Source organism: Nannobrachium achirus (assembly GCF_963921795.1).
Source record: "Nannobrachium achirus genome assembly, chromosome: 4".
In the NCBI taxonomy this organism is placed as follows: domain Eukaryota; kingdom Metazoa; phylum Chordata; class Actinopteri; order Myctophiformes; family Myctophidae; genus Nannobrachium; species Nannobrachium achirus.
In genome coordinates, this window is record NC_137813.1 from 15,784,762 (window position 1) to 15,812,590 (window position 27,829).

At 42.9% G+C, this 27,829-nt stretch overlaps 1 protein-coding gene across 2 annotated transcripts; it reads left to right on the forward strand.

Annotated features, from left to right (window-relative positions):
* On the forward strand, positions 1-27,798 carry mvp (major vault protein). Of its 2 annotated transcripts, none has more exons than XM_080725004.1 (17): positions 1-210; positions 4,451-4,611; positions 5,452-5,647; positions 6,942-7,062; positions 7,381-7,512; positions 9,529-9,623; positions 10,627-10,863; positions 13,762-13,887; positions 16,799-17,029; positions 17,429-17,664; positions 18,421-18,618; positions 19,432-19,573; positions 19,893-20,104; positions 21,971-22,087; positions 23,218-23,344; positions 26,270-26,458; positions 27,326-27,798. In XM_080725004.1, the coding sequence occupies exons 2-17, from the start codon at positions 4,451-4,453 to the stop codon at positions 27,443-27,445; spliced, it is 2,640 nt and encodes an 879-aa protein (XP_080581130.1). In that variant the 5' UTR covers positions 1-210; the 3' UTR covers positions 27,446-27,798. The 2 variants fall into 2 exon arrangements, with proteins under 2 accessions (XP_080581130.1, XP_080581129.1); XM_080725003.1 differs by having other exon boundaries at positions 1-197.
* Positions 27,799-27,829: the final 31 nt, after the last annotated feature.

The following is a 27,829-nucleotide window of genomic DNA, read 5'->3' on the forward strand; positions in this document are numbered from 1 at the left end:
TCCTCCAGGCTCAGCTGTTCCTTCCTCATTCATCAGCAGACCGTAGGGTACTGTTCTGTACTGTACATGTGGTTGTTGTGTTTAAAAAGGAGGAACACTATTCTACTTCTATCACAGTCAGAAGAGCACCGTCTGACTGTGGACCACAGGACCTGCTCCACAACTGTTTGTCTTCTCTGCTGAGCAACACCAACAAGGTAACACAACAAGGTAACGAGGGGACTGGAAACGAAAGTAGTTGCAAGTCACGCAACTAAAGGGGCATCTTGTTTATCATAACATAAAGTGAATTAACTCGGCGTTTGTATTATGCGAATAATGTTACACATGTCTAAAACTTCGCATTTGACAGAATCCCTATACCCTGGTCTAAAGTAGGCTATTACAGCTTGAATTGAAGATTTACGAATGCATCTAAACTCGTTAAATTGAGAGATTCTATGGGTTACACCGAGAACGCAATGTTCTGAAATGTATTATGTTTGATATTGTCCGCTCCGGATCGGTATCTATCTGTGTAATAAAGCAGTACTGTAGTGTCTTATTATGGGCTGGGCAGAGCTGACGCACTTTGAACCCCCCCGCCCTGGTTATGATGGCACTGCAGTGGTTCTCAACCTGTGGGTCGGGACCCCCAGTGGGGTCCCCATTCCCCACATTTTGTTGGGGGTCCCCAGATGATTAACTTAATGTGCAACATTGTTTTCTCACTCAACAGTAAACAAACCAACATACTGTAGAGGGTATCTACACATTTCTAAAGTGACAATTTAAGGACTTTTTAAGGTATTCCTTTTGAATACCTCTTAAATGACAAATTAAACATTGGCCAAATTATCAAATATTAGAGGCAGAAATTGTGAAAAAAGAGAACCACCGCGTTACTGTACTCTCATACTGTAGATCTCTGTGAAAAACATATTTCTCATAGAAATATGTTTTTCACACATTTAGAGCATATCTGTAGTGATAATATTGATACCTAACAGAAGATGGCAAAACATGTGAAAACATCCTGTGTTTTAGTATTATAACTAGTAAGACGCCTCAGGGTGGGTCGTGCTTTCGTGCCAATTGTTGGCCATCTGGCCAACCACAGCGTTTCTCTGACGATTCTAGTTGTTGTCAATCTGGGGGGAGTTTGTTCATCTTTTTGTGAGGGTATCAACCCTAGGAGACACGGGGAGAACATGCAAACTCCACACAGAAAGGCCCTATCGCCAACCCCACCCCACCTACCATGACGTGGAGGAAGGAACACGCCGCCCATATATGTCCTTAATATTGCTAACATAATATCCTTATTAATGTCCTTAATATTGACAATATAGGAATCTCCATATATGGGCATAAAACGTACGTAAGTATAATGCTAACATTCTCATTTTTTTTCTGGGAATGACCATATATGGACTTTTTATTTGATTTTATCCTTTATTAATAATAATATGTATCCATTTCTGAACTTCCCACAGCTCTCCTAAGAGACTTGGACAGAGTAGATTTTTTTCTTTGCAATTTTGCTTCACAAAACATACAAAAGAAATACCACAGCAGGGTGGAAATGTTGCTTCTGAGGGGGCAGTTACATTTGAATAACTGACATGGTTTGGTTTACCACGCTGAACTCCCCCTGAAGTAGAAAGAGGTCAATAGTTACTCAAATTTTGACTCACTGCTCTATTCAGTTATAGATGAAATGCACAAATCATTCAAATAACCTTTGTTAAGTAAGCATGCTGAGATTTGAATTTTGTCAGTACTTGAACTTGAAAAAACTCAAATTCTAATCATGGAAAACGATGAAAGTATTTGTTTTAAATCAAACAAACTTAAAAAACAGGTTAGCCCTGTATGCAGGCGTCGTATTGCAGTGCTGGGCTGGGCTGACAATGCCTGGCCTGCTTTGCCTTCAAAAGATGAGCTTTCCTTCACATACTATCCTAAAACGGCACTATTGGTTTGTGTTGAGAGTTGTAGTGTTAAGGACAAGTTAGCAGATAATTTAATTGCAAATAATGTGGTAATACAGTACTTAGTATGTTTGGCATTCTTATACCAAAGTATACATTTTGGATTTAGTTTGAGGTGGTTGAACAGCTACATTGAGAAATCATCCAGTTAGGGGGCACGGTGGTGCAGTCGGTAGTGCTGTCGCCTCACAGCTGGAAGGTCCTGGGTTCGATTCCCAGTGGGGGGCGCTGGGAGCGTGTTCCCTCCTCTGCGTCATCAGCGGGCACAACCTATGTGGGGTTGGCAAAAGGGCCTTTCTGTGTGGAGTTTGCATGTTCTCCCTGTGTCTCCTAGGGTTGATGCCCTCACAAAAACATGCAGTAGTAGACCTTGTACCAGTGAACTGTACCGTCATGAAACTGTACCTTTTCCTATGCAAACTTCTAATAAAGTCTTCAATCAATCAATCAATCCTGGTCTCTAATGATGCCTCCCCCTGGCCAGCCGGGGCCGCGGGGCGCCTGATGGAGGGGAAAGGAACTGGTTGGAATAACGTGTTCCTTCCACATGCTACGTCCAACCGGGGAAGCTCCCCCCTATCAGGTGAAAAGAAGCGGCCTGCTCACTCCTCATGCACTGAAAGAAGCATGACAGACATTGACACTAAGGCTTGCCCACCTGCTGCAGGTAAATACAACTTTAGGGCAGGTGGAGTTTACTTTCAGGTTGCCCAACCAGGCAAGTGCTTGTTTGAGCAGGGACACAACCGGCTATAAACAATACACCAGATATAATGAGCTGTTTTCACTGTTGCTACACTTAAAAATATAAAATAGGTGTGAACCCATAGTCATATTCAATCATCTAGAAATTTGGTTTAAAAATGAGGTAGGAATGTTTTTCGCACAGCCCCAGGAAGACAATTACCCACCTCAATTATAATATATACTACAAGGATCATGTATCTGACAAGTATTGTCCTTTAATTCTATTTATGTATCTATGATCGTTTCATGTCAGTAGCCCAGATATTGTACAGTATCTTCAGTGAACAGGCTAAAGGTGTACTGACACTCCCATCACACACCGGTAGCACCACAATAGTTTCTGTTTAAGCAAGTACTACTTAAGGGACAGCCCTGTCTGGGTGTGTGTGCGCTGTGGTGATGGAGGTAGATCTCCTCATTAGGTGGTGTGTAATGTTTATGTAAAGCTCAGATTTGTTTGAGCAGAAGGCGTGTTTGTGCGGTACAGTATGTTCATCCCTAAGGGTGTGTCCATCATTTGTGTTAAAGGTAAAGGAGCATTTAGTGGAGTGCACCTGTGTCCTTCTCTACGACCAACCACTCTTCATCAGTGTAAAACCGCCAGCTCTCTCTGCCGTGTTTAACCACTTGACTTGAACCCTATATATATTGTAATTTGTTGACCGGAGTTCCCCAGGGTTCTATATCTGGTCGACTGGTCCCCTTCTTTTTTCCCTCTACACCAAATGTATTTGATACACGTTGTGAATTGTGCGATTGCAGATATAGAGATGCTAGGTTTCATGTCATATGTCAAATGGCCACCATGAAAAGAGTCCATGCCTTGTTGTATGTACTGTATTTTCCTAATAATATCTCAGTTTTTAAGTGACTTAAAGTAGTTTGTCCTCTCATTTTGATATTTAGCTGGGTTGGTGAAAGCCACCCAGCTCAATGCCTTTGCCGAGAACTGTGCTGAAGTGACGTAAATACTAGGGAAGCGCTCGAAAATGCAGACACAAGTCCTCGGCCTCGCGGAGCAAGGCTCACATCACATATTTGTGTGTTCGTGTGTGTTAAGGAATCTTCGTATGCTGCTGGCACTATTTTCTCCTGGAGGGGGTGGGCGAGGTTAACCATGAGCCTTGTACTTCATCTCCACCTCCACCACTCCTCTGCCTCCCTTTGGTATATTCATACCTAAAGGGAGTGTCCTTCAAAGCATTCCTCACTCTGGTCAAATACCGTGGTTTCCAGTGCAAATGTAGGATTACAAGAGGGATTGCACTTTGTTTGTCATCTACAGTATTTTGACATGAGCTTTGTACAAAATGCATCCTTTTAACACAAATGATGGATTAACACAAATTACATCAGTACCACACCCAGACTGTTAAGGACAGTTTGTCCTTTACAAAGTGGACCTTCTTAATCCTAAACTGATCTACAAGCTCACAAATCACTACACTTTGCCTATAATGACATACCCAAAAAAGTAGTTAAACCTGTGTGTTTTATGCATATTTAACCAATGAAAAGTATTAACAATAGCGAGAAGAGAGTAGGGATGGGACGATATGAAAATGTTATGTCATGATTATTGTCACCAAAGAAATTGCGACTTTATCGCGATAATCAAAATATCCCCCAACATCCATTATCCTGGGGTGGAACATTGGTGGAACGTTACCACCCGACAGCGATGAATGCAGTTTATTACCTGTGACTGCAACATCTCTTCTGTCCTCTAGATGGCGTCCAAGAAGTCAGGAAACCGAGGGCCGGAGGTTGACGTGGAGGGCTCAATCATCCGCATCCCGCCTCACCACTACATCCACGTGCTGGACCAGAACACCAACATCGCCCGCGTGGAGATCGGACCACTCACCTACATCCGCCAGGACAATGAGAGGTGAGGGCCAGGGTGCATAAGGTAGCCTGGCACTTTCATTCCCCACAGCTCTGTGGGGAACTTAGGTGAGCCCATGTGATCAGCATACGGGGTGCATCCCCCCATTCCAACATGCTGCCATTCAGACATCCCCCCATTCTGACACTAACCCTATACAGTTCCTAACCCTAACCTCTATGGAAGTGATGCCACTCAGACAATTAGAAGTCAATGTCTGAATGGCAGCACGTCGGAATGGAGAGTGGCCCCGACCAATGCCAGCTCCTGGAGAGGACTGTCCCAAATCCACTGGACGAGGAGGACACCAATTTACACTGTAAATAGATGCATCCTAGTTGCGTATGCTGATTTGTCAAAATTACAGAGGATAGGATATCCCACAAGACATGTGGTTATTTGTGTTATAAAATGCAAGTTATGGTTTAATTGTATGTCTGTCTATGTCAGTCAGTTCATTGATATCTGTTGTCACTGGAGGCGGAGTGATTTTTACTTTTGTTACATGACACCCAACTACCATTCTAGGTTGTTTCAATTCATGTAACCTTTGGTCAAAACCAGGACTTAATAATAAGGAACTCAATACCACATAATGGGAAGCTTCATTCTTAATGAGACGGAGCATTGTTCAGCTGACATAAAAAGTAGGAATTACAAATTCCAAAAAGTTACCACATCCAAAACATTAAATCAGTGGAGGACAATGTACTCACATTTCCACTTTGTTATTGGCACACACCAACAAGAACGCTGTTCAGCTAAATTGGCCACAAGGCAACAGGTCTCCCGACAAGCAGAGTGTAGTGTTAAGTGAATACTATGTGTGTGTTCCATTCCCAGGGTGCTGTTCTGTCCCGTTCGCATGACCATGGTTCCACCGCGCCACTACTGCGTTATCATCAACCCTGTAGCTCGCGACGACAACGGTCAGGTCCTGTTTGACCAGGCAGGTCAGGCTAAACTCCGCCATGCTGACCTGGAGATCCGTCTGACCCAGGACCCCTTCCCCCTCTACCCAGGAGAGGAGATCCAACAGGTGGGTGCAGGGCAGGCCCTAAAGAAATAGTTCCTTGCTGGTTTAGCACTGGGACACAAATATTATCTTATCCACGAACCCCCAACCAATTTACTGTACTACCATCATGGAGTGGGACAAGGTCTTGTCCTCGTCCAGTTAATCCATTAAGTCCTGCAACGCATCTGTGTCACTCTAGATTTTAACCACTTTAACCATTATTTTATGCTTTAACTATTAACTCTTTTACTGCCTTGACGAGAACTCGTCATTTTTCCCATGCCGCCATGGGGGGAGAGGGGGGTTGTCTGCAGCAGTAGCAGCAGCAGCAGTGATGCTCTGAAATATTGAGCAGACGTAAACAACAATGGCAGCGGGATCACCTGTCTGTTCGTTGTTTCAGCCCTGGATCTACCTTCTCTATGTCTATGTCTACAACGGTTGCAAACGAGGCTTACTCTACAGCCTCACGCTTTGTAATGGCCGCGCCCTGTTCGGCTGATATTTGTTTCATTTTTTCGTGACGGGTGGGTGACCTGGGTAGATAATGTACACATGTACAACTCCAGGTGTGCATCTAGAGGTGAAAAAACTGAAGTGCTCATTCAAACTTCCATGTGCACACACAGATTAGAGACATTTATAACACATTTTATGAGGTAGCCAGTATGGGCACAAAGCCATACCTACTGATAAGACAGGGGAAGGTACTGTAAGTAACAGAATTCCATCTTACATCATCCTTTAAAATCATGACTACATACGGTTGACACAAAATATTGATTTCATTTAGATGCGTGCACAATTGAGCCACTTCAGAACGCTCTGGTGGACAAATTGACAGAGTGACATAATTAAGTATCCACAAGCACATACAATATTTTAGCACAGTTTCGTGGCTCAGTTAATTGCTTTTGTTAACTAGCAACGACAGATTGCCCTCAATGATCAATCAGAATTGAGCAACACAACAAAGCCATTAAATAATCTACTACTAACTTAAACGGGTGAAACAGTGCCCAAATTTGGAGATAACTGACATCACTGATACGTCTTGAATCCTACTATCCTACGAGCCAATACTTTCACCTCAGTACACAACCACGAGCAAGGACTAGTAGTATATAAAGTTCATATTCAAGTACTATATCGTCTCTGTTGGGTGGAAACCGCCTATCTCCAGAACTGTGACCTTTTTAAGATTCAAATTCAAAATGAGCAAAAGGACATGTCACCATCTTACAGCAAAGTATAAACCAGGCTTTGCAGATTGGGGTCTGTGATAGTGTGTGACGTGAAATCTTGTGTCTTTCAGGACGTAACTCCTCTTCAGATAGTGTATCCTGACACTGCACTGAGGCTGCAGGCTCTGCTGGACTTTAAGGATGGAGCAGAGAAGAGGGTGGCAGGAGACGAGTGGCTCTTCGAAGGTCCAGGTATGGACTTTGCAAAGTTATACTTATGTTACTGTAACTGTATGAACTTAAATACTAATACATTGGACACAAAAGAAGATAATACAATTTTAATTCTAGTCATTAAGCTACTAATCTAGACTAATATTAATATAGAGAAGTAATTAACGCGGCTCATATTTGCACGCTTGGAATTGTAAGAGCTGAAATCAATAATATATCAGTATTCTGATATTAACTTGTGTGAAGTGAAGGTGGTGCATGTGGCCCCCCCGGGCTGCCAGTTGCCCGTGTATGGTGTATGTGAGCGCAGTTGATGTGAGCCCCGCTCTGCCACAGGGACCTACATCCCCAGGAAGGAGGTTGCGGTGCTGGAGACCATCAAGGCCACGGTCATCAGAGAGAACCAGGCCATCCGGCTGAGGGCTCGGAAGGAGGGCGTGGACCGAAGCGGAGTGCGCAGGGTCACTGGTACTGTGTGCTACAGCTACACAACACCAACGCCAATGTTGAATAGAACTGAATTAAGAGCAAAAAGGGAAGCACGCACATCTCCAAAGTACTGAACCAAAAATACAAACAATGGAAGAAGAGGAAGTCTGCACACTGTTCCAGAGCTCCAGCACATTTTATTAGATATATACAACATTTCAACCCCTATTTATTGGTATGATCTCGATACAGACATTAAGCGTGTTAAATAGGGATGAGTCTCAAATCAGTAACAGCTGTGTTTCAATTCGGGATCAGTGACACACCGAACCTCTATAGGGGAAGGGATGTAATTTGTCAGACAGTATAGATTTAAATAATGACATAAACAGTTTTTAAGAGGCAATGAAGCCAATGCATTAGTCTCAAGGCAATCAATGGTTTTTAGGATCCAAAAAACACACAATAGGAGTATAAAATTAATAAAACTAATCTGTAAACAAAAAGACAAGTATATAGTAGACCTACAATAAGACAATATGTCTTATTGTACTAGTGTATATTCTTTCTGTTTATGCCTTATCTGTTTATGCCTTATCTTTTGTTTTGTACTGAATTTCTGTACCTACTTTTTTAATCACTTGTATTTTGGTCCTTACATCTAGGCCCTTGATGAGTTATCTTTATTAGGAGTTTACAGATTCATTTTATTTTTCTACTCCTATTGTGTGTTTTTTAGAATCTAAAAACCCTTGATTGCCTTGTGACTAATGCATTGGCTTCATTGCCTCTTAAAAACTGTTTGTCATTATTTAAACCTACTATTATCTAACTATTATATCATACTGTCTGACAAATTACAGCCCTTCCCCTCATTGGTCCCGAATTGAAACACAGCTGTTGCTGTTTTGAGACTCATCCCTATTTAACACGCCTACTGTCTGTTTTGAGATCATACCTGATGAAGACCCGTAGGGATTGAAACATTGTATCTATGTAATAAAATTTGCTGGAGCCCTGGAACAGTGTGCAGACTTCCTCTTCTTCCATGAATAGAACTGAATAGCACGTCATCTGATCCAATGTGAAAAGCCCTCCCAGAGTTGAATTAAGGCTAGTATGATATTACACACTTGCGCCTATATCATAATGCATAAGGTGACTCAGTGCAGGATGCGGTTAAAGTCTGTTTTGTTGTTTATCCTGATCTGCACTGGGCCACTGACGTAGTGTTCCAGGCACCTAGACTGGTAATCCGGCCTGAAACGTGTCGCGGGTTCGAGTCCTGATGTTTGCTGCGTGTCATCCTCCATCTCTCTCCTCATTTCCTGTCAACCTACTGTAAACCGTGTCATCCTCCATCTCTCTCCTCATTTCCTGTCAACCTACTGTAAACCTATCAATAAAGGCATAAAAAGCCCCCCCAAAAATATCTTTTATTGATATGTAAATCACTTTAGTACAATGAGAGTTGTTTTTAAATGTGCTATGTAAATACATTTGATTTGATAATTACTTGCCATAGTGAAACTGGCAAGCATGTGTTTTGTATTTGTAATGGAAGGCTGTGAAAGGTTTAAAACATCCCTAAGTACCACAGTGATTCAGAGTATTATAATAACATACTATACCTGCACTCTAGAATTTCAAACAGAAGACAACATTCCTTCACCACCTGCCAAATAGTAACGGGAAATACTGCTATCATTGTCGCAGGGGCGCCACAAGCCCTTTTGGTGCCTGACTCACAACAGGCTGTTGATCAAATGGATCGGTTTGGCTCTTCTTTTTTTCTTTTCTCTCTCATTTTTTGGTACCTTTTGGCAACGTGATGCCTGACGCTCACTGCATCATGCGTTTCATAGTAGCGGCGGCGCTGCATTGTCAGAAGACTGAAATATTCTTTAACCACTTAAGCCCCATGTACTTAGCAAAAATAGCAGACGTAGAAGCTCACAACGCCTAACACAGTGATGCATTGTGAGCTTGTAGATCACCATTTCTGTTATTTTTTTAAAACCTTTTTGGAATCTCTTCCCCAAATGTGTGTGTTAGGGGAGGAATGGCTGGTGAGGAAGGTCGGAGCATACTTACCCGGAGCCCATGAAGAAGTTATTGACATTGTCAATGCTTTCATCCTCACTGACAAGGTAAGCGCAGTGTCTGTCTCTCTTAAATAAAACAAATCTTAGAGTCTAAGATATGTTTTATTACAGTGGTTTTCAACCTTTTTTATGTCAAGGTCCATTTATTTATTCTGTATTTGAGCCATGGACTACCATTTGATGAGATTTAGCCTCTCAGACCCAAAACTTAAATAGACTATTGTACCATTTTGTTATCGTTTGCTAGGATTTGATCCTATTCCATTCTGTATTGATGATGTGGTATCATAGGACTAAAAGGCAAACATTGATCATAATAACAATTCTTCTACATTCTCTAATTGTGTAAACATCTTGTAAATTAAGTAAGCATGTGTTTAACTATAATTTAGCTCTTGCGAGTGTAAAATGAAACCAAATGGATCTGTAACATTTGGTTTCATTTTACACTCAAGAGCTAAAGATCTATAAGGGTCCATTTGGTTACCAACTCTCCGTTATTTAGCTGGGGACCACCTGGAACCCCTTCAAGGACCCCCACTGGTGGTCCCCAGACCGCTGGTTTGAGAACCACCACTGCTTTATTAACACATCTGGTGCCAACCCCGAGTTTGGGCCGTTTTTGAAGATTTTTTTTTTTTTTTTTTTTTTCAATTTTCTTTTTTCCAAAAATGTTTTTTGGACCTCCAGAAATATATTAGGCATGATCGCAATCGCGAAATTGCATGTTTAACCCCCATACCAACCCATTCTTTCAAACATGGCAGCCATGTTTGTTTACATCTGTAGAAAACATAATGGCTAATAAATCATGAATGCCTGTCCAAGTGGATTTTTTTGTTTGAAAGCTGTGAACAGTGTGCACACACGTGGTGCGTCATCTAGGCATGGGCGTTCACGATCCGTGCACTATAAATTACATGGAAGTCTATGGAGACCATGGCATCGCAGGACATTGAAGAGAAAAAATCATTGCAACTTAAGTGTTAAGTAGCCTGACAGCGAGATGTCTCTTTCCCTCTCTCCCGTCTCCTCGTTCCCCTTTTAGAAAGCGCTTCACGTGCGTGCTCTGCGGCCCTTCCGGGATGCGGGCGGGCGGGACCGCCACACGGGCGAGGAGTGGCTGGTCACCATGGCGGACCGGGAGGCACACATCCCCTCGGTGGCGGAGGAGGTGGTGGGCGTGGTCCACGTCACCACGCTGACCAGCAGGCAGTACTGCGTCATCCTGGACCCCGTGGGCGCCGACGGCAAGCCCCAGCTGGGACAGAAGAGAGTGGTGAAGGTAGGGCCGTCACCATTATTATGACATTTTACTCAAGTAATTGCGATTAACGATTTAATTGTGTTTTTGGACGTTGACAATTACATTTCTGTTTGGCTTGTAGTGTTTGAAGTTGCACATGGCCGATATGACACCAACCTAAATATACAAAGAAATGAATGACACATTTGACAACTTTATACTAAAGAACATTGGTAGTGGAAATAGCCGATCTACTAGCCTCTGGAACCCAGGCTTTTATTTTGGCGATTGGAATACCAATCTACAAGCTCACAACGGGTCGCAGCTTGTAGATGAGCTTGTAGATGTAGATGAGCTTGTAGACCTTCACTTCACACTTGTAGATTTGAGCTTTTATTTTACTATTTTTGAAAATGTTTGAAAATATATGAACATTTTTCAACATAGAAACGATTATGATTATGTCAAATAATTGCAGATTAGACGATTATGTAATAATTGTGACAGGCCTTGGGAGGAGCACTGTGTCAAGGGCAGTGGTGTAAAGTAACCAAGTACATGTATTCAAACACTGTACTTATATGTGCAATTTTTTTACTTAACATTATTTCCAATTTTCAATACTTTTACTTCTAGTCCACTACATCTCTGGGGGGTCGAAACGTACGTTTGTCGCCTCTGTCCACAGAGGTAAATAAATCATGTGAAAAGGAGATTCCTTGTGTGCTGGCAACTTCTTCACTGTTTCTTCATAATTCCAGACTTCCAGACCATTTTGGTTCAATTTGAACACTCTAATAGTAACAGACCTCTAAGGGTCCATTTGGTTCAGTCGGGGGCTTGAACATAATACGGTAGTCAGGATAAGGTGGCCGAGGGGTGCCCGCTGGCCTAGTGGTCCAGGTGCATACCACATAGGCTCTGTGTAGTCCCCAGTTCGAGTCCCGCTCCCAACGATCTTTGCTGCGTGTCTCTCTCTCCCTGTGTAGTAGGGCTGACCAAAAAAATTCGAATATTCGAAGCTTCGTTCGAAGGCACGGTATTCGAATTTGAAAAATAAATTCGAATAATCGGCCGCGGCCGTTTGTCCTTTGGGGGGGCCGCGTGCCTTAGCTTGCATGCGCCTCGCTCCACTCTAGCGTGATAGCGTCACCCCCTCCTCCTCTCGTTTGGCACCGAAATGTGTGAAACCAATGTCTGAGTAACATCACCCAATGCAACTATGCGATGCAGTCACACATTTCGTTATCAAACCATTGTCGGTGTAACATGATCATGCATGCGTTTGCTGTCTTCCACTCGCTGACAGACACACAACTCAACGCAAGGAAACAAACAGCGAAAATTGGATTTTACAAAACGGACCCCGTCAGCGTCGATCCCGTTTTAAAGAGGAAAAAATAGCTTAAAACCCAACTTGCTAGGGTTACGTTGTCGTGGTGTTGATGAAGTTTATATCGGATCTGCTGCAAGCTCAATAGTCGCGCGGCTCGCGCCCGCATAGAGTAGGCTACGTTGTCTGAGCCTGACCATCAGCTTTCGGTTGATGAGTGTGGAACTTTAATTCAGACACAGTGCAGTGCAATTATTTACTATAAAATCTACTATTACATTAGCGTGTACAACACCTTGGGACTTGGGAGTTAATCTGTTTGTTATATAGGGCTCGAGTCGCGCTGCAGTGTTTGCTGTTGCAGCCGCGCTTTGTTACATTACTGACGTGATGTGATTATGTCAATCCTACTTGTCCTGCAAAAACACCTTTCTTTAATGTAGAAAACATTCGTATCTTCTTCTTCCTCGTTGTATTGTTGTACTATTTAATGAAAATAAGGAGCATTATTATGAGGAAAAAACTGGTGTGTTTTCCCTTTTAAAATTGTGTAAATCGCGCATTTTTAAACACATTTCCTTAACGGTTATCACTTATGTAACCGATAAACTTTTGCTCCCTACCACCCACCCCCCGGTCGCCGTCATCGAAGCTTCGAAGTTCGAAAGAAAGCTTCGATTAAGCTTCAATTATGAAAAAAGTAATCGAAGGTCAGCCCTACTGTGTAGGCAGAAAAAGACTACCAAAAAGAATATATATATATATAAAAAGGATAAGCTGGCCGTTTCCCTAATTGTCATTCTTTGCCTCACGGGTATGCTTTGATATTTTCTACAATGCCTCCATACATTGAGACACTAGTATCCCTCCATGAAATGAAATGAAACATCCGCACACGTACTCATGTTTTTTAGATGAACCATACAACAAAAGAAAAGCTTCCCCCTGTGTTTGAACTGGTTCCAGTCTCATCTCTCATTCTCCTTGAAGCCTAGCCCATTTTGGCCTGAACACATTATGACGCAATATTTTATGCTTTAAATATAAAAAAAATAGCAGATATACAAGCTCACAGCGCGGCACCGAGTGCCGCGCTGCGAGCTTGTAGATCTGCTATTTTTGAAAAATCGTGAAAATTAGAATTTTGACCCGATTCTATAAGTGTCTTTTGTATCCTAAGGTTTTTGGAAAAAAACTATTTTTCTATGTCAGCAATCTGGCCAGCCATCGTCAAAGAAAAGGTCCTTTTCACTTAACTGGAGCTCAGTTAGTCTGTTCTTGAGAGACTACTATGTCAGTGGTGCTCAAACCTTTTCATGTGAAGGACCCCCAAAATGATATTTATCTGGCCATGGACCCCCATTTCAAAATATCTAGTTCCAGGGACCACCCAGAAGCAAAATTTGAGTTACAAACGTTCGCTTTGAAAATACTTTTTCAAAAATAGCAGATCTACAAGCTCGCAGCGCGGCACTCGGTGCCGCGCTGTGAGCTTGTATATCTGCTATTTTTCACTGGTTAAAGCATTCAATAATTCTAGGCCCTAAATGGGCTAGTGAATCTCACCCCCCCCTCTCTCTGCTGTCTTCCTGCGGTGTCCTCAGGGCGAGCGCTCCTTCTTCCTGCAGCCTGGCGAGCACCTGGAGCAGGGCATCCAGGACGTGCACGTGCTGTCTGAAGAGGAGGGCCTGGTCCTCCGAGCCGTGGAGGCCTTCACTGACGCCGAGCAGGTGAGGAGAGGTGGAGAGCTGTGGTTCCTCAACACTGAACCTGGAAACAGGAGTGTCTGGGCCCTGGGTACAAGGATTCACTGCGGGGTCCCCCATGAATGTTCTTCTTAAGCGGAGGGGGTTTAACCCATTTTGACTAGGAACGCACAATTTGTGCTTTAACTCTTGAAAAATAGCAGATATACAAGCTCACAGCCGCGTCTTTGAATATTTCAAATCCTTCTAAGGTTTTTTGAAAAACCTATGTTTCTATGTCAGTGGTGCTCAAACTGTTTCATGTGAAGGACCCCCAAAATTATATGTATTTGGCCACGGACCCCCATCTCAAAATATTTTGTTCCAATTACCTTATAATTACCTTGGGGCCCTAGTAGCTCAGTCCCACTCCCCAACCCTTTGTGACACCCCTTGCCACGCCCTCTTGGTTTTTGTAATTTCATTTCGTCCTACTTTAATCCTTTGTTTGCTTTCTTTACACCTGCTCTTGTCCTCTCCCTCTATCTCTATGGTGTGGACATTACAGGCATGTAGAGAATGATAAATGGTTGCTGGGGAAAAAGCAGTTTGTTTGAACAAACATAGTTGTACTCTTTGCTGGTTTGAATGGCCATTCTGGTAAAACTGGTTGTGTAAAGGAACAGAATGCTCCATTCATCACACAACTTTAATACATACATGTCAAAGAAACATGCATTTATGGTGAGAAACAGCAGTGGTCATAGAGACACAGGGGCTGTGAACAAAATCACATAGTATATCTCTGATGTCGGGCAGAAACAAGCTAGGTCCAAAATATTAACTTTTCAGGGGGAAAAACGGTTCTTAGAACAATACCATCAATGTTGCCATGGTGACTTTATGCATTGTCAGACACTTGAATGTGTCCCTACTCTCTATATTATCACTTTACCCAAATACAGCTCAAGTGGATTTAGGAGGTTTTGGACCATAAATCAAGGGTCTTCAACGTTTTCAGGCCAAGGACCCCTTAGTTGAGCGAGAGCTGAAGCAGGGATCCCCACAGAGATTTTTCATAGATTCCATATATTTTCATCGTTTGACAGCACAATCATCAGTGTATTTTGGATTCATGTCAATGTGTGTTTTCAGATATTTAACCACTTGAACCGTCAATACTTAATAAACTTGACCTTTCACTCTGTACTTAGTCTGTTTTTTCCCCCCTCTACACCAAACCGCTTTGCCAAAAATAGCCGATCTACAAGCTTGTAGATCTGCTTTTTTTGGCTAAAGTTCTCAGAATATGGATGCTAGGGTTCAAGTGGTTAATATAAAAAAAGTTTCTATCATACAAAGATTTGGAGGACTCCCTGTAGTAACTCTGAGGACCCCCTAGGGGTCCCAGAACCCCTGTTGAAGACCCTTGCCATAAATGATAATCAATGATGGAAAAAGGTTGGAGTTTGAGGATCCAACGGAGTCAGAAGTGCTTTTTTAATACTTTTCAATCATTGGTTCAATATCTTTTTAACCAACACACAGACGTAAAGCGTGTTCAATAGCACTAATTGACATTTAAAGTTGTTTTTTACAACAAGGGTTCATATTTTAGATTGTAATTAAAGAATATAAAAGATGAGTGTTAAAATGTTTTCATTTACTTCTTTCTATTGTTTTAGAGATTCTTATTTCAGTGGTTGGGGGCATGCGTACAAGTGGCTAAATATGTAATTTTACATAGAATAAGCCCATTCCCAAGATACAACGCAACCTTTCATGGTTGGATGTGACTTATGGGTGCTAGAAGTGTTACTGTAAATAGCAATAAAGAAACTGCAGGCTTATTGTGTCTAAAAATACATATTTAGCCACTTGTACGCATGCCCCCATGCGTACGCATGCCCAACATTTTAGCACGGTAAACGCGATAAAACAATAGAACGAAGCAAATGAAAACATTTTAACACTCACTTTTTCTTTTCTCTTATTACAATCTGAAATATGAACCCTTGTTGTAAAAAACTAAAGTTGTCCTTTAAAAAAAGGGAAAATGGAGATGGCTGGTTTCTGCAACGATATGCTACATACTAATCAGGATGCTATTTTTCCAGCATACTTTTTGAGTGCATACACAGAGTATTGGTATGTTTCATTTCAGACATAATTACCTGGCAACTATCCACATGGAATCTTAGGAAAGTGCCCCATCTGGTGGCCATCTGGTTTCATGTATAGCAGCTGTGTGTATAACAGTTAAACATTTGCACTCCTTTTCAACCATTGACTACTGTACATTCCATCTAGATGCATTTATTTATTTAATAAATAATAATTACTAAATACTCTGGTAGTATGGAATTTTGGATGTACCAAGAATGTAAAGGACAAATATCTCTCACTCTCTCTGTGTGTGTATATATTTGGTTTAAACATGCTGAAGTTTTGTTATCATTATTTGACATATTATGTTTGGTGTGGGATCGAGGCTTTAGTAACTGAGAGACAATGCATGCATGCATGGTACTGTCCTGGTGTCCTGCTAACCATAACCTATCCACTCTAATGCACAATGATCTCTTCTATCCTTGGCTCCAGGCCAGCTTCTTCCCTTTCCTAACTTGACTGATAAATCGCACTCCTGTTCTCCTCTTCTCTTCCTTTCTTCCCTTTTCTGAAACCCCATCATTCCACTCCTCCCCTTCTGGTTCTCTCCATCCTCTACTTTATCTCTGACACTTTGCCTATCCTACTCGTCTGGACTTTTGTTTTCATATTCTTCTTTTTATATCCCTTCATTCTTGTTCTTTCCTGCTGTCGTCCTGCGTTCCCTCAGTGCATGTCTCCCATCCCCACTCCTCCTCCCTGCCCGGCCTCCCCTCCCTCCCTCCGGTGCATTGCCACGCTAACCCTTCTCTCGCTCCTCACGTCTCTCCCCCGTTCTCTCTGCCAGGGTGAGGAAGAGGAGGATGAGGAGGAGGAGAAGGACGAGGAGGAGCTGGCAGCAGAGAGGGCCAAGCGCTCACGCCGGAGCGGAGTCCTGCGTCGGCCCGGGGACCGCTGGATGCTGCGGGGTCCCATCGAGTACGTCCCCCCCGCCACCGTGGAGGTGCTGGTGAAACGCAAGGCCATCCCTCTGGACGAGAACGAGGGCATCTACGTCAGAGACATCAAGACCGGAAAGGTGATGACCAGTTTCAAAAGGGTGGCGAGTGCAGCCATTCCCAAACCTTTTCATTTCATTTGCATCACTTCCCCAGGGTGACCCACATTTGATGACCATTTTTGGACAATGAATCGACGTAAAATCTTAAGTGTTAACTGAGAATGTGCAAATTGACCCATGAAGTTAAGTTACAGACCCATATGACCACAGATGGGCCTCGTACTTGCCTTTGAGCAAGGCGCAGAGCTGGGTACATTTTTACAATGGATCTCCGCAGGCATCATTTTGCCGCTGTGATTTTGCCACTTCCGGCGACAGACACAGTGGGGAAAGTGTGTAGATTGCCATGTAAATCACAAGCACATCCAGAGTCTGACCAATCGCAGCGTTCGCATTGGCGTCTCTCAAACTCTGCAGGTGCGCGCGGTGATCGGCCACAGCTACATGCTGACCCACGACGAGGAGCTGTGGGAGAAGGAGCTGCCCCAGAAGGTGGAGGCCCTGCTCCTGTCCACCAAAGACCCCCTGGCGGACCGCTCTGACCGGAGCGACGGGGCAGGCGGGAGGCCCCGGGACAAGACCAGGGTGGTGTCGTACAGAGTGCCTCACAACGCTGCTGTGCAGGTCTACGACTACAGGGAGAAGAAGGCCAGGTATGCACTGCACTGGTGGGAAGTAAAGTATATGTTCTAAGTGTTTACTTTGTTTATCAATTAGAATGAGTATTTCCCATTCTACAATTTTAATTATAAACTAAATTGATGAGACTGATTAACCACTTACTGTAAGCCCTATTTTATAGTTCATCATATAGTGTTGTCAGATGAAAATAGTAAGTCTAGAAGCTCAAATCATGGGGTAAGCTTTTACATTGCCTATTTTAGCCAAGATGAAAACACATTCACCCCTAGATAATATATTGAGTGTTAATTTTACTATTTAGAAAGATAAACTAATTAAATACTGGTACTGTCCAATGCTCAAGTTGTGACAAAAGGTCTCCTCTGCAGCCCAAATGATTTTAAGGGGGTCCCCAGTTGACAGTGAAGTGACAATTTGAGGACTTTTTTAAGAAAAGAAAAAAGCCATGACTGCATCAAAAGTAATCAACAAACTATACAAAAGAATTGAAAAACATTGGCCAAATTGTCAGAGGACAAAAATCTACAACACAAAGTGAGGTGTTGTGTGAGTTGTAGAACCGCTATTTTCCACAATATTTATCTATGGAACCGATCGAGTCAAAAAATAAATAAATGTAATGCTCAACTCCTATATTCCAAGTGCTTGTCAGGATGGGGGGTCCCCAGATTATATTTGGGGGTCACAGCCTGAAAAGGCTGAGAAGCATTGACATAGAGCACCATGAAGTTGAAGATCATGACCTGTGTCTCTGTGTGCGCTGACAGGGTGGTGTTCGGCCCAGAGATGGTGATGCTGGGACCAGACGAGCAGTTCACGGTGCTGTCGCTGTCCGGGGACAAACCCAAGAGGGCCAACGTCATCAAGGCCGTGTGTCTGCTGCTGGGACCCGACTTCTTCACTGACATCATCGTCATCGAGACGGCAGACCACGCCCGCCTGCAGCTCCAACTGAGCTACAACTGGTAAAACACAACGCCCATGTTTTGGTACAGCAATGGATTTAATAGTTGGCTAAAGACGCCAGATTAACCATTTAAACCCTATATGCTTCATTAACCAGGGTCCCCCGGAAGTCTGTTCTTGGTTACCTCCTTTTGTAGATCTGCTATTTTCACCATGTTTGCCTATTTTCGTACAATGTTTCATCATCTCGAAAAATAGATGCAGCTCAAGGGGTTTCTCCTTCTAATAAATATTGTTAAGACCTGCGCAGATTAGGTTTAGTGTTTGTGTGCCATGCTTTTTGTTCAACTCAAACCCTGCCGTGTTTGCTATACTGAGTTCCTTCAGTACAAAAGCTTGCATTTCTAGGACCCTAGTTGACACTAAGGACGCATGTTCCAAAATAGGGCAGTTGGTGAGACAATGACCTCCACATTTTGTCAACACAAACGATGCCTACACATACACAACTTTCAGCTCTTTGTTTACATGCCATTTCGCATGCTCACAGATTTAGACACAGAATAAGGTTAGATTTAGGCACAGATTTACTGAGATCACGTTTAGGAATACCTGGTGTCGATGCATTTGACCCTGTGCGAGCGTTCTTGTATTCGTCCCTAGCACAACCCCCCCATTTTCAAATGGGGGGTTTGCAACTTAACACCTATCAAGTTGTGGGTCGTTGACATGAACCTGTTTGAGAACCAGTGCCCTAGATGAGAGGCCAGCATGTTGAGTATGTTGAATGCTTCTCTTAGAGTAGGTGGTCTTAATGTAAATATTTCTCTCTCTCTCTTTCTCCCCCCCCCCACCCATCCTCTGTGTCTCAGGCATTTTGAAGTGAAGAGCCGTTCAGAAGGAGATGCAGCCGCTCTGTTCTCAGTGCCTGACTTTGTGGGCGACGCCTCCAAGGCCATCGCCTCCCGCATCAGAGGAGCCGTCGCCTCTGTGCAGTTTGACGATTTCCACAAGGTCTGCCTCCTCCTGGAGCGTTGAAAAGCAACACACAAGTTTAATAATGGCATGCTACAGGCTAAATCCCACCTTCCAAAGTGATCGTCCAATGCTATCTTAGCTTAACGTTTGGTACTTTGTCCGCACACACAAACAATAAATTGCACATGTATCCATAATTTATACTATATCAACAATGTGTCCTGATGGTTCATCTGTTAACCATTGAATTCTTCATGCACAAACCTGTGCATCAAAAATGTAAGCTCCAGCCCAGTATGTATGGTGTGCTTCTAAACGGCATCTAAAGACCTTTTTCCTATGCATTTGGTCGCAGAACTCCAACCGCATCATCTGCTCCGCCGTTTTCGGCTTCGATGAGAAGCTGGCGGTGCGTTCCAGCCTGCGCTTCAACCAGAACAACCTGGTCATCAGCAGCGTGGACATCCAGTCTGTGGAGCCCGTGGACCAGAGGACACGCGACGCCCTGCAGAAGAGCGTCCAGCTGGCCATCGAGATCACCACCAACTCCCAGGAGGCTGCCGCACGGTACCACGCACAGACACGCACACGACACACTAGGGAGCGCGCTATCATCGTTTATGGCAGGGGTTTTCAAAGTGGGTGACGGGGCACCCTGGGGTGCCGCGACGGCAGTCCAGGGGTGCCGTGAGATCATTTGATAATATTTGGAATTTATTTGGACACTTATTTCCAGTCAGTTCTAACCAAAATGGCTATCATCTCAACGTTTTCCTCACAACATAATCACTAAAATATCGTCACTGTCGGGCAGAAGCCTCGTATCTCCAAGTTTCAAATGTGTACGTATTTTGTTAAAGCAAAGCCCTGATTCATCATACAAGTCTGTCGCACAAAACTAGTGAAAACAGCCGATCTACAATTGGATTGATTTGTGCTTGTAGATCTGCTGTTTTCACTAGTTTAGTACAATTTATAGATGACAACGATATGCTATAAATATAAGATGCTGGGAGTGAAAATTATAATGTAGGGGTGCCTCGGATTAAAAAACATATTTATGGGGTGCAAAAAAGTTTGGGAACCCCTGGTTTATGGTAATTAAAAAAAAACATTAAAAAAAAATCATAATAATCGTATCATGGAGATTACATTTATCGTGAAATGATCCTCTGTCATCAATTCACGTTTTATTGTCCGAGCTGCATATCCAGTACCTCTTTACTCATATTATGCTATAAACGTACTATACGTCTTTGATCTGTAGTGCCATATACGCACTTTACGTCTTTTTAATTAATCAAATGTTTTATCTTTCATAACCTAATTTTAATTTCAAAATTTCGTGTCTTCTAAATGGTGATCAGATAGTAGGAGACCACCACCTGGTGGTTTTCAATGGCCATTGCACTCTAGAACACACACACACACACACACACACACACACACACACACACACAGTCATAATAACAGTATATATCATAATGATCTAGGTCATCTTACACATGTTCTATTGAAGCCCAAATCTAATGATATGATATATAAATATACATTTTTTCCTTTGTAAGAGGGGTAGTGTGGCTTTCGATAGAAGCATAGATTTATATATGTAATTTAAGTACAAAATATGATTTTGGCCCCCATAAAAAGTTGAAATTAAACAAAATGGCTGGCACCAGTTTTGTAGATTTTTAATAAAGGGTGGCATTCAGTGAGATTTATACAAACCCTCCATACTTGGTAAAAACTGACCTGTAAATAACGTACCTGATACAGTCTTTTTTTTTTTTTTACCTCATCCGCCGCTGCAGTTCATTGGAGCGACGTGTAACAAACTGGAGGCCTGACGTCCGCAAAAACTGAGCGAAAGCTGCCAGTCAAAGTGACTAGTACTGGCCAATCACAGCGTGTCTTTTCCGGGACTCATCAATTCAATTCAACAAAGCTTTATTGGCATCCAGTTCCTGATGTTGCGAGGCTCAGCTGTTCTTAGAGGCTGTGTACGGAAAAAAACCCGCCCCAACCTGCCTCAGATTGGCCTACCAACTTAGTTTCTGTGACGCACGTGGAAGCGATGCAGATTCCCTCGTCCCTCGATGCATATGCCCCAGAGCCGATGGAGGCGTCTACCTTTCTATGTCTCTGTGTGGTCCAGTCAGGAAGCTCCTGGGAAAAAATACTCTGAGATGAATGGATTTTTCTAAATCTGATAACATAGAGCCTGTACTGATAGATTTTGGGATGACGTCATCTCCAGTTGTATCCGTCTCTTAGCAACTTGGCACCATTCATACGTTGGCATAGAGAGCCCTCTAGTGCATTCACTGAAAATCAGGGTTTGGCGTAGATCACCATTAGTGTTATTAATATATAATTTGTGCGTGTGTGTGTGTGTGTGTGTGTGTGTGTGTGTGTGTGTGTGCGTGCGTGCAGCCACGAGGCAGAGCGTCTGGAGCAGGAGGCGCGGGGTAAACTGGAGAGACAGAAGATCACAGACCAGGCGGAGGCAGAGAAAGCCAGGAAGGAACTACTGGAGCTGGAGGCTCTCAGGTGAACACAGCCTCTCATAGTGTTGTTTTAACTCATGAGGAGCGGGAAAGCATCTGTCATTTTAGATTTTAACCACTATTTCATACTTTGGCTATTCAAAGATAGCAGATACACAAGCTCACAGCACGTCACTTAATGCCACGCTAACATCTCATCACACACTCCATATACATGGTTTGAATTGAATATCATTTGTGTGCTAATAAACATACAGTATATTTTTTTAATAAGCTGCTGTTAGCTGGCACAGAAATAAGAAATTCCATAAATTAGAAAAAGAAAAAAAAAACATTTAAAAAGTAGTGGAAATAGCTGATCTACAAGTTCACAACGCCAGAGATCTGCTGTTGTCACTAGTTTGGGTCCCGGGCAAATGTCTGGTTTCTCTTTTGGGTCTCGACCTGAAATGTTTGTGAAGCACTGCTGTACATAGCAGTACAGTACATAGCAGTCTTGAAAGGTAAAAACCCCAAAAGGGGTCCCCGTCCTAAATGGATTAAAAGAGCAGCTATTTATTAAGTTATTCAAATAAAAAAGACATACTAATTGTGGGTTTAGTTCAATAATAGTTCATGCTGAGTGATTAATAAAAGAATATGGCCACTGCTATCCACTTGACCATACCTGTGAGTGGCCTATTTTTTCATAAATCAATACAACTGTTTGAAAGATTTGGGCAGACTCAACTTTTATTGCTCATTATTCTGCAGAACATGTTGGCATGAAACCAATGATGCAACATGCTGTTGAGAAATCATTATGCGTGGTTGTAACCGAATGCAGTTAATCCCCTTATGCAAGATGGTTTTTTTTATAGCCTACGCCTAAACATTCAAATTGTTTTCAGTCCCAAATGTAATGCTTTAACTGTTCTTATTGGCTATGTTTACAGTATGCACCAGCTTTCCATTCATGCATTAAAAATGCACAAATGCTTTTTTCTCAGCATTTTCTGTTTGTGGTGGCAAAGTAACCTGTAAATTGCTGAAAATGGTGTCAGTGGATTACATTATTGATTTCAGTTCTCTAACAGGCGTAATGAGAGTTACGGAAGTATGACTCTCCGTGTGTGTGTGTGTGTGTGTGTGTGTGTGCGCGCGTGTGTGCGTGCGTGCGTGTTTGTTTTCCAGTGCGGCGGTGGAGAGCACAGGTGCTGCCAAGGCTGAAGCTCAGTCCAGAGCGGAGGCAGCTCGTATCCATGGAGAAGCTGCTGTTAACGAGGCTAAACTGAAGGCAGAGGCCCAGAGGATTGAGGCTGTACGTACAGTACCTGTGTGTGTGTGTGTGTGTGTGTGCGCGTGTGTGCGTGTGCGTGCGTGCGTGCGAGAGAGAGAGACCTATTCCAAGGTCTCCCCTTAACTCTGACAGTGTACAAATGGAACCAATTGGACCCGGCGTACACTGTCAGAGTTACAGACTTGTATGGGTCAATTTAGTCCCTGGAATCCACTTTGAGAACCACTGTCAATCAATCAAACTGTGCGTGCGTGCGAGATTGTGTAACTATGTGGATGTTTTTATTATGGATTGATTTTATTTTTATTACGAATCCCCATTAGCTGATGCCATAGCAACCAGCTAGTCTTCCTGGGGTCCACATACTGTATAGGCCAGTAGGCTGACAGGGAACAGGGAGAGAGAGATGGGGGGGTTACACGAAGCGAAGGCCATCGGGATTGGGACGAGAACCTGTGACGTGCTGTCAGGCTACCTTGTGGCCTAGGCGCTACACCAGCTTGACATTTTGACATTTTAATCACCAAAAATGCATATACAAGAACGTACTCTAATGCTTATTTACATTGCTTAAAGAGAGAGACAGAGAAGACAGACAGAGAGAGACAGACAAACAGACAGACAGACAGACAGACAGACAGACAATGGAACATCAGTAAAAAGAGCAGTCCTTGGCAGCCACTGCTTGAGCAAGCAGGAAATCAATATGACATTGAAATAAGGATGTGACCTTAAAGTGAGATTGATGATCTTCACTGATGCATGGAATTGAATCGAACATTTCATTGTGATTTTATTACGCAATACAAACAATAGACGATCTACGAGCTCACAACATGTCGCATTGCGAGCTCACAACATGTCGCATTGCGACTGTCGATCGTGTGATTCTAAAATAAATATTAGTATTATAATGAATTTGTTGATTACCCTTCTTGATTTTTCAAGAAGTGTGATTATTGATGGTGAATAATCGCTATGATCAATAGTTGCTCAGTGATGCCACTTACAAAAAATATCACGAGAGGGAGTCTTGTACTGTATATAACACTAGACTAGAGGTTGTGCATTGTATATCGTCGCTGTTGGGCAGAAACAGAAATATTATTTTTGTAAATTCACAATTATCACACACAAGTAGTGAAAATCTTCAAGCTCACAAAGCTACACGAAGCGACACGTTGTGATTGTGTAGATCTGCATTTTAACATTGTTACATGTTTTAAAATAATAATAATAATAAAAAAGGAAAGGTTTTGGACAAGGTTTCCTTCCCGACAGCAACGACATCAGTTGTGAATGAGTCGTAGGCACAGTGCCAACAATAGAGACAGACATGCTACCTCCAGTGTGATATTGCTTTTCTACAACCGTTCTACAAGCTCCATGTATTAGTTAACAGTTTATGATATGTTTGTTTATTTAATCATTTCAGACAGCTGAAGTATTTCTCCGACTGGGACTGGACTTTTGCCAAGCAACAAACATTTTCATTATCGAAGGCCGGCCGGCTACTCTGTTTCATGTGCATGCCATGTCTGTATGAGTGTGCAACCGCTGAAATAAGAGTCTGTTGATGGACACATTGATGGTGTTACAACGCACGCACATTCGTTATATCTTTTCGGGTCGTTTATTAACAGAAATATGAAAAGCCAGACTTTCGTTTCAAATAAAATAAAAAAGGATTCGTTGAAGGCTTATTCTGTGCTATGTGTGGTTGAAAATGTGTTTGCCCTGCCCATTTTTTTCCAATTTGAACCACCTGACTTGAACCCTAGTGCCCCCTACTCTGCGGGGAGCATTCACCAGAAATAGTCGGATCTACAAGCTCGCAACACGACAACACTGACATCACAGCTTGATTAAGATGGATATACCGTTTATTGGAACACTGGGACAAGAGTAATGCACATAGAGTTATAATAAGAATAGAGAGGACACCAGATATCCCCGCCCGTCCACTTGCATTGAGTTGCTCACCCAGCGCATGAGGCGTTTTCACCCCTCCTTCCGGTTAGTAAAACCGTGACGTAGTGGGTCTACTGTGACGCGTTTTGCGTCCTAATTTGTGTTCATGGATGCGCTTTCATGAACGAGCACTTCCAGTATGAACGCGCGTCAATACAAAGAAGCCTAGACGCGTGTTCATGTGAGTAGACCCAACTGCAGTACCTCAAAACGGCTACCATGTCCATTTGGTTTCAGGGCGCCCCCAGGGTTCTGGGGGCTTGGTAATGCATCCAGTGCTGTCATACTCGAGTAGTCAGCACTCATGTCAAGTAAATTACTTGGTTGGAACTGTTGTATAACTCTCTCTCTTTTTTTATGTTTTTGTATTTAGTGTGCAATGGAAGATTGTTCCCGAGTGTGTGAGGGCAATAGAGAAAGGGCCCGGTCACCATTAGTAGTTCACCCCCAAAATGACTTTTTTTCTATTGATTACGCACGCCATGGAGAGTAGAGTTCAATAATATTTTTTGTTTTTTGTCACATTCCTAAGACAAAAATGTGATAACAATAAATATACCCCCCATTCGTTCCGGATGGGGACCCGTTTCGAAACGGGTCCCCATCCGGAATCAATGGGGTAAATTTACTCGAATCAAATTTTTGTCTTAGGAATGTGACAAAAACCAAAAAATATTATTGAACTCTACTCTCCATGGCATGCGTAATCAATAGAAAAAAAGTCATTTTGGGGGTGAACTACTCCTTTAAGGCTTGCTTTGGGAACTGCAAGGAGCTTTTGGGAAGTAAAGTAATAACCTAATTAATCTTAGTTGGTGTGTGTGTGTGTGTGTGTGTGTGTGTGTGTGTGTGTGTGTGTGTGTGTGTGTGTGTGTGTGTGTGTGTGTGTGTGTGTGTGTGTGTGTGTGTGTGTGTGTGTGTGTGTGTGTGTGTGTGTGTGTGTGTGTGTGTGTGTGTGTGTGTGTGTGTGTGCAGGAGGCAGAGCTGCAGCGCCTTGCCAAGGCTCGGGAACAGGAGCTGAACTACAAGAAGGAAGTGAACAATCTGGAGGTGGACAAACAGCACAAACTGGCAGAGATTGAGAGCCAGCGGTTCAAACAGATGGTTGACTGTCTGGGCAGCGACACCATTAAGGCAATGGCCCAGGCAGGGCCTGAGATGCAGGTACAGACTGACTTGAATTTACTTGTGTTTTTACATTCATCATGTATGAAGTAGTCTATGTAACCTGCCCATACACAAAATATAAAAGATCCCACCAAATAGACAACATTGGCTTTGTTTACGTGCTTCAAGCGGCCTGGTTGCTTAGAAGAATCAGGTTAGGACTGTTCTAGAACAGCGTTTCTCAAAAGGTCTCTCCTTAACTCTTGACATTTGTACACTGTCAGAGTTACAGACTTGTATGGGTCAATTTAGATCCCCCTAAAGCAGGGGTCTTCAATGTTTTCAGGGCAAGGATCCCTTAGCTGAGAGAGAGATGAAGCAAGGACCCCCACAACCTTTTCATAGATTCCATATAGTTTCATCATTTGACAGCAAAATCATCAGTGTATTTTGGATTCATGTCGTGTTTTCAGATATTTAACCACTTGAACCGTCAATACTTAATAAACTTGACCCTTCACTCTGTACTTAGTGTGGTCTTTTCCCCCTCTACACCAAACCTCTTTGCCAAAAATAGCCGATCTACAAGCTCGGTAGATCTGCTTGTAGATCTGCTATTTTTGGCTAAAGTTCTCCGAATATTGACGTTAGGGCTCAAGTGGTTCATATAAAATGTGACGCTATCACACAAAGATTTGGAGGACCTCCTGTAGTAACTCTGAGGACCCCCTAGGGGTCCCGGACCCCCTGTTGAAGACCACTGCCCTAAAGAAACCCACAGTCCCTGGAATCCACTTTGAGAACCACTGTTCTAGAATTTCCCAGTTGACATGGTTAGACCTTGTTGTTACCGTCCAATCATAAGTTTATATCCCTCCTCCCTGTCCCCCCAACACACCTCTTTATTATCCCTCCATCCTCCAGGTCAAACTCCTTCAGTCTTTGGGGCTGAAGTCGACCTTGATCACAGATGGCTCTTCGCCCATCAACTTGTTCACCACTGCCAATGGCCTCCTGGGGGCGCTGCCCACCGGGGGACAATGAGGACTGAATGAGTCGCCTGCCAGGAGATTGTGTGGCTGGCAGCGTTTAGATTCTATTGCACTTAATTTTCTAACCAGTCTGTTCCAGCCTTGTTCACTTTGTGATGGTTCTGCATACTGTAATACTTATATTTTTGCACTTATGCATTTTTTTCCTGATTTCATGGACAGGATGCAAGAAGGAAGTTTAATTTTCTAACCAGTCTGTTCCAGCTTTGTTCACTTCTGGTTCTATACTGCATACTGTAATACTTATATTTTCTACAGCAGTCAATTGCTTCTTGTTCAAGGTAGGTATAGGTTCAACTCTACTGTGTAATGATTCAAATGGCAATGTTTTGAATAAAATTGGAATCTGCCTACACCTTGACTTTTTTGTTTTAAT

Bases quoted from the DNA above. Each gene is read 5' to 3' on its own strand.
- mvp (XM_080725004.1), top strand. From the start codon at position 4,451: ATGGCGTCCAAGAAGTCAGGAAACCGAGGGCCGGAGGTTGACGTGGAG. The intron at 10,864-13,761 runs GTAGGGCCGTCA...CGGTGTCCTCAG, and splicing joins GACAGAAGAGAGTGGTGAAG to GGCGAGCGCTCCTTCTTCCT. The intron at 17,030-17,428 runs GTGATGACCAGT...CAAACTCTGCAG, and splicing joins GAGACATCAAGACCGGAAAG to GTGCGCGCGGTGATCGGCCA.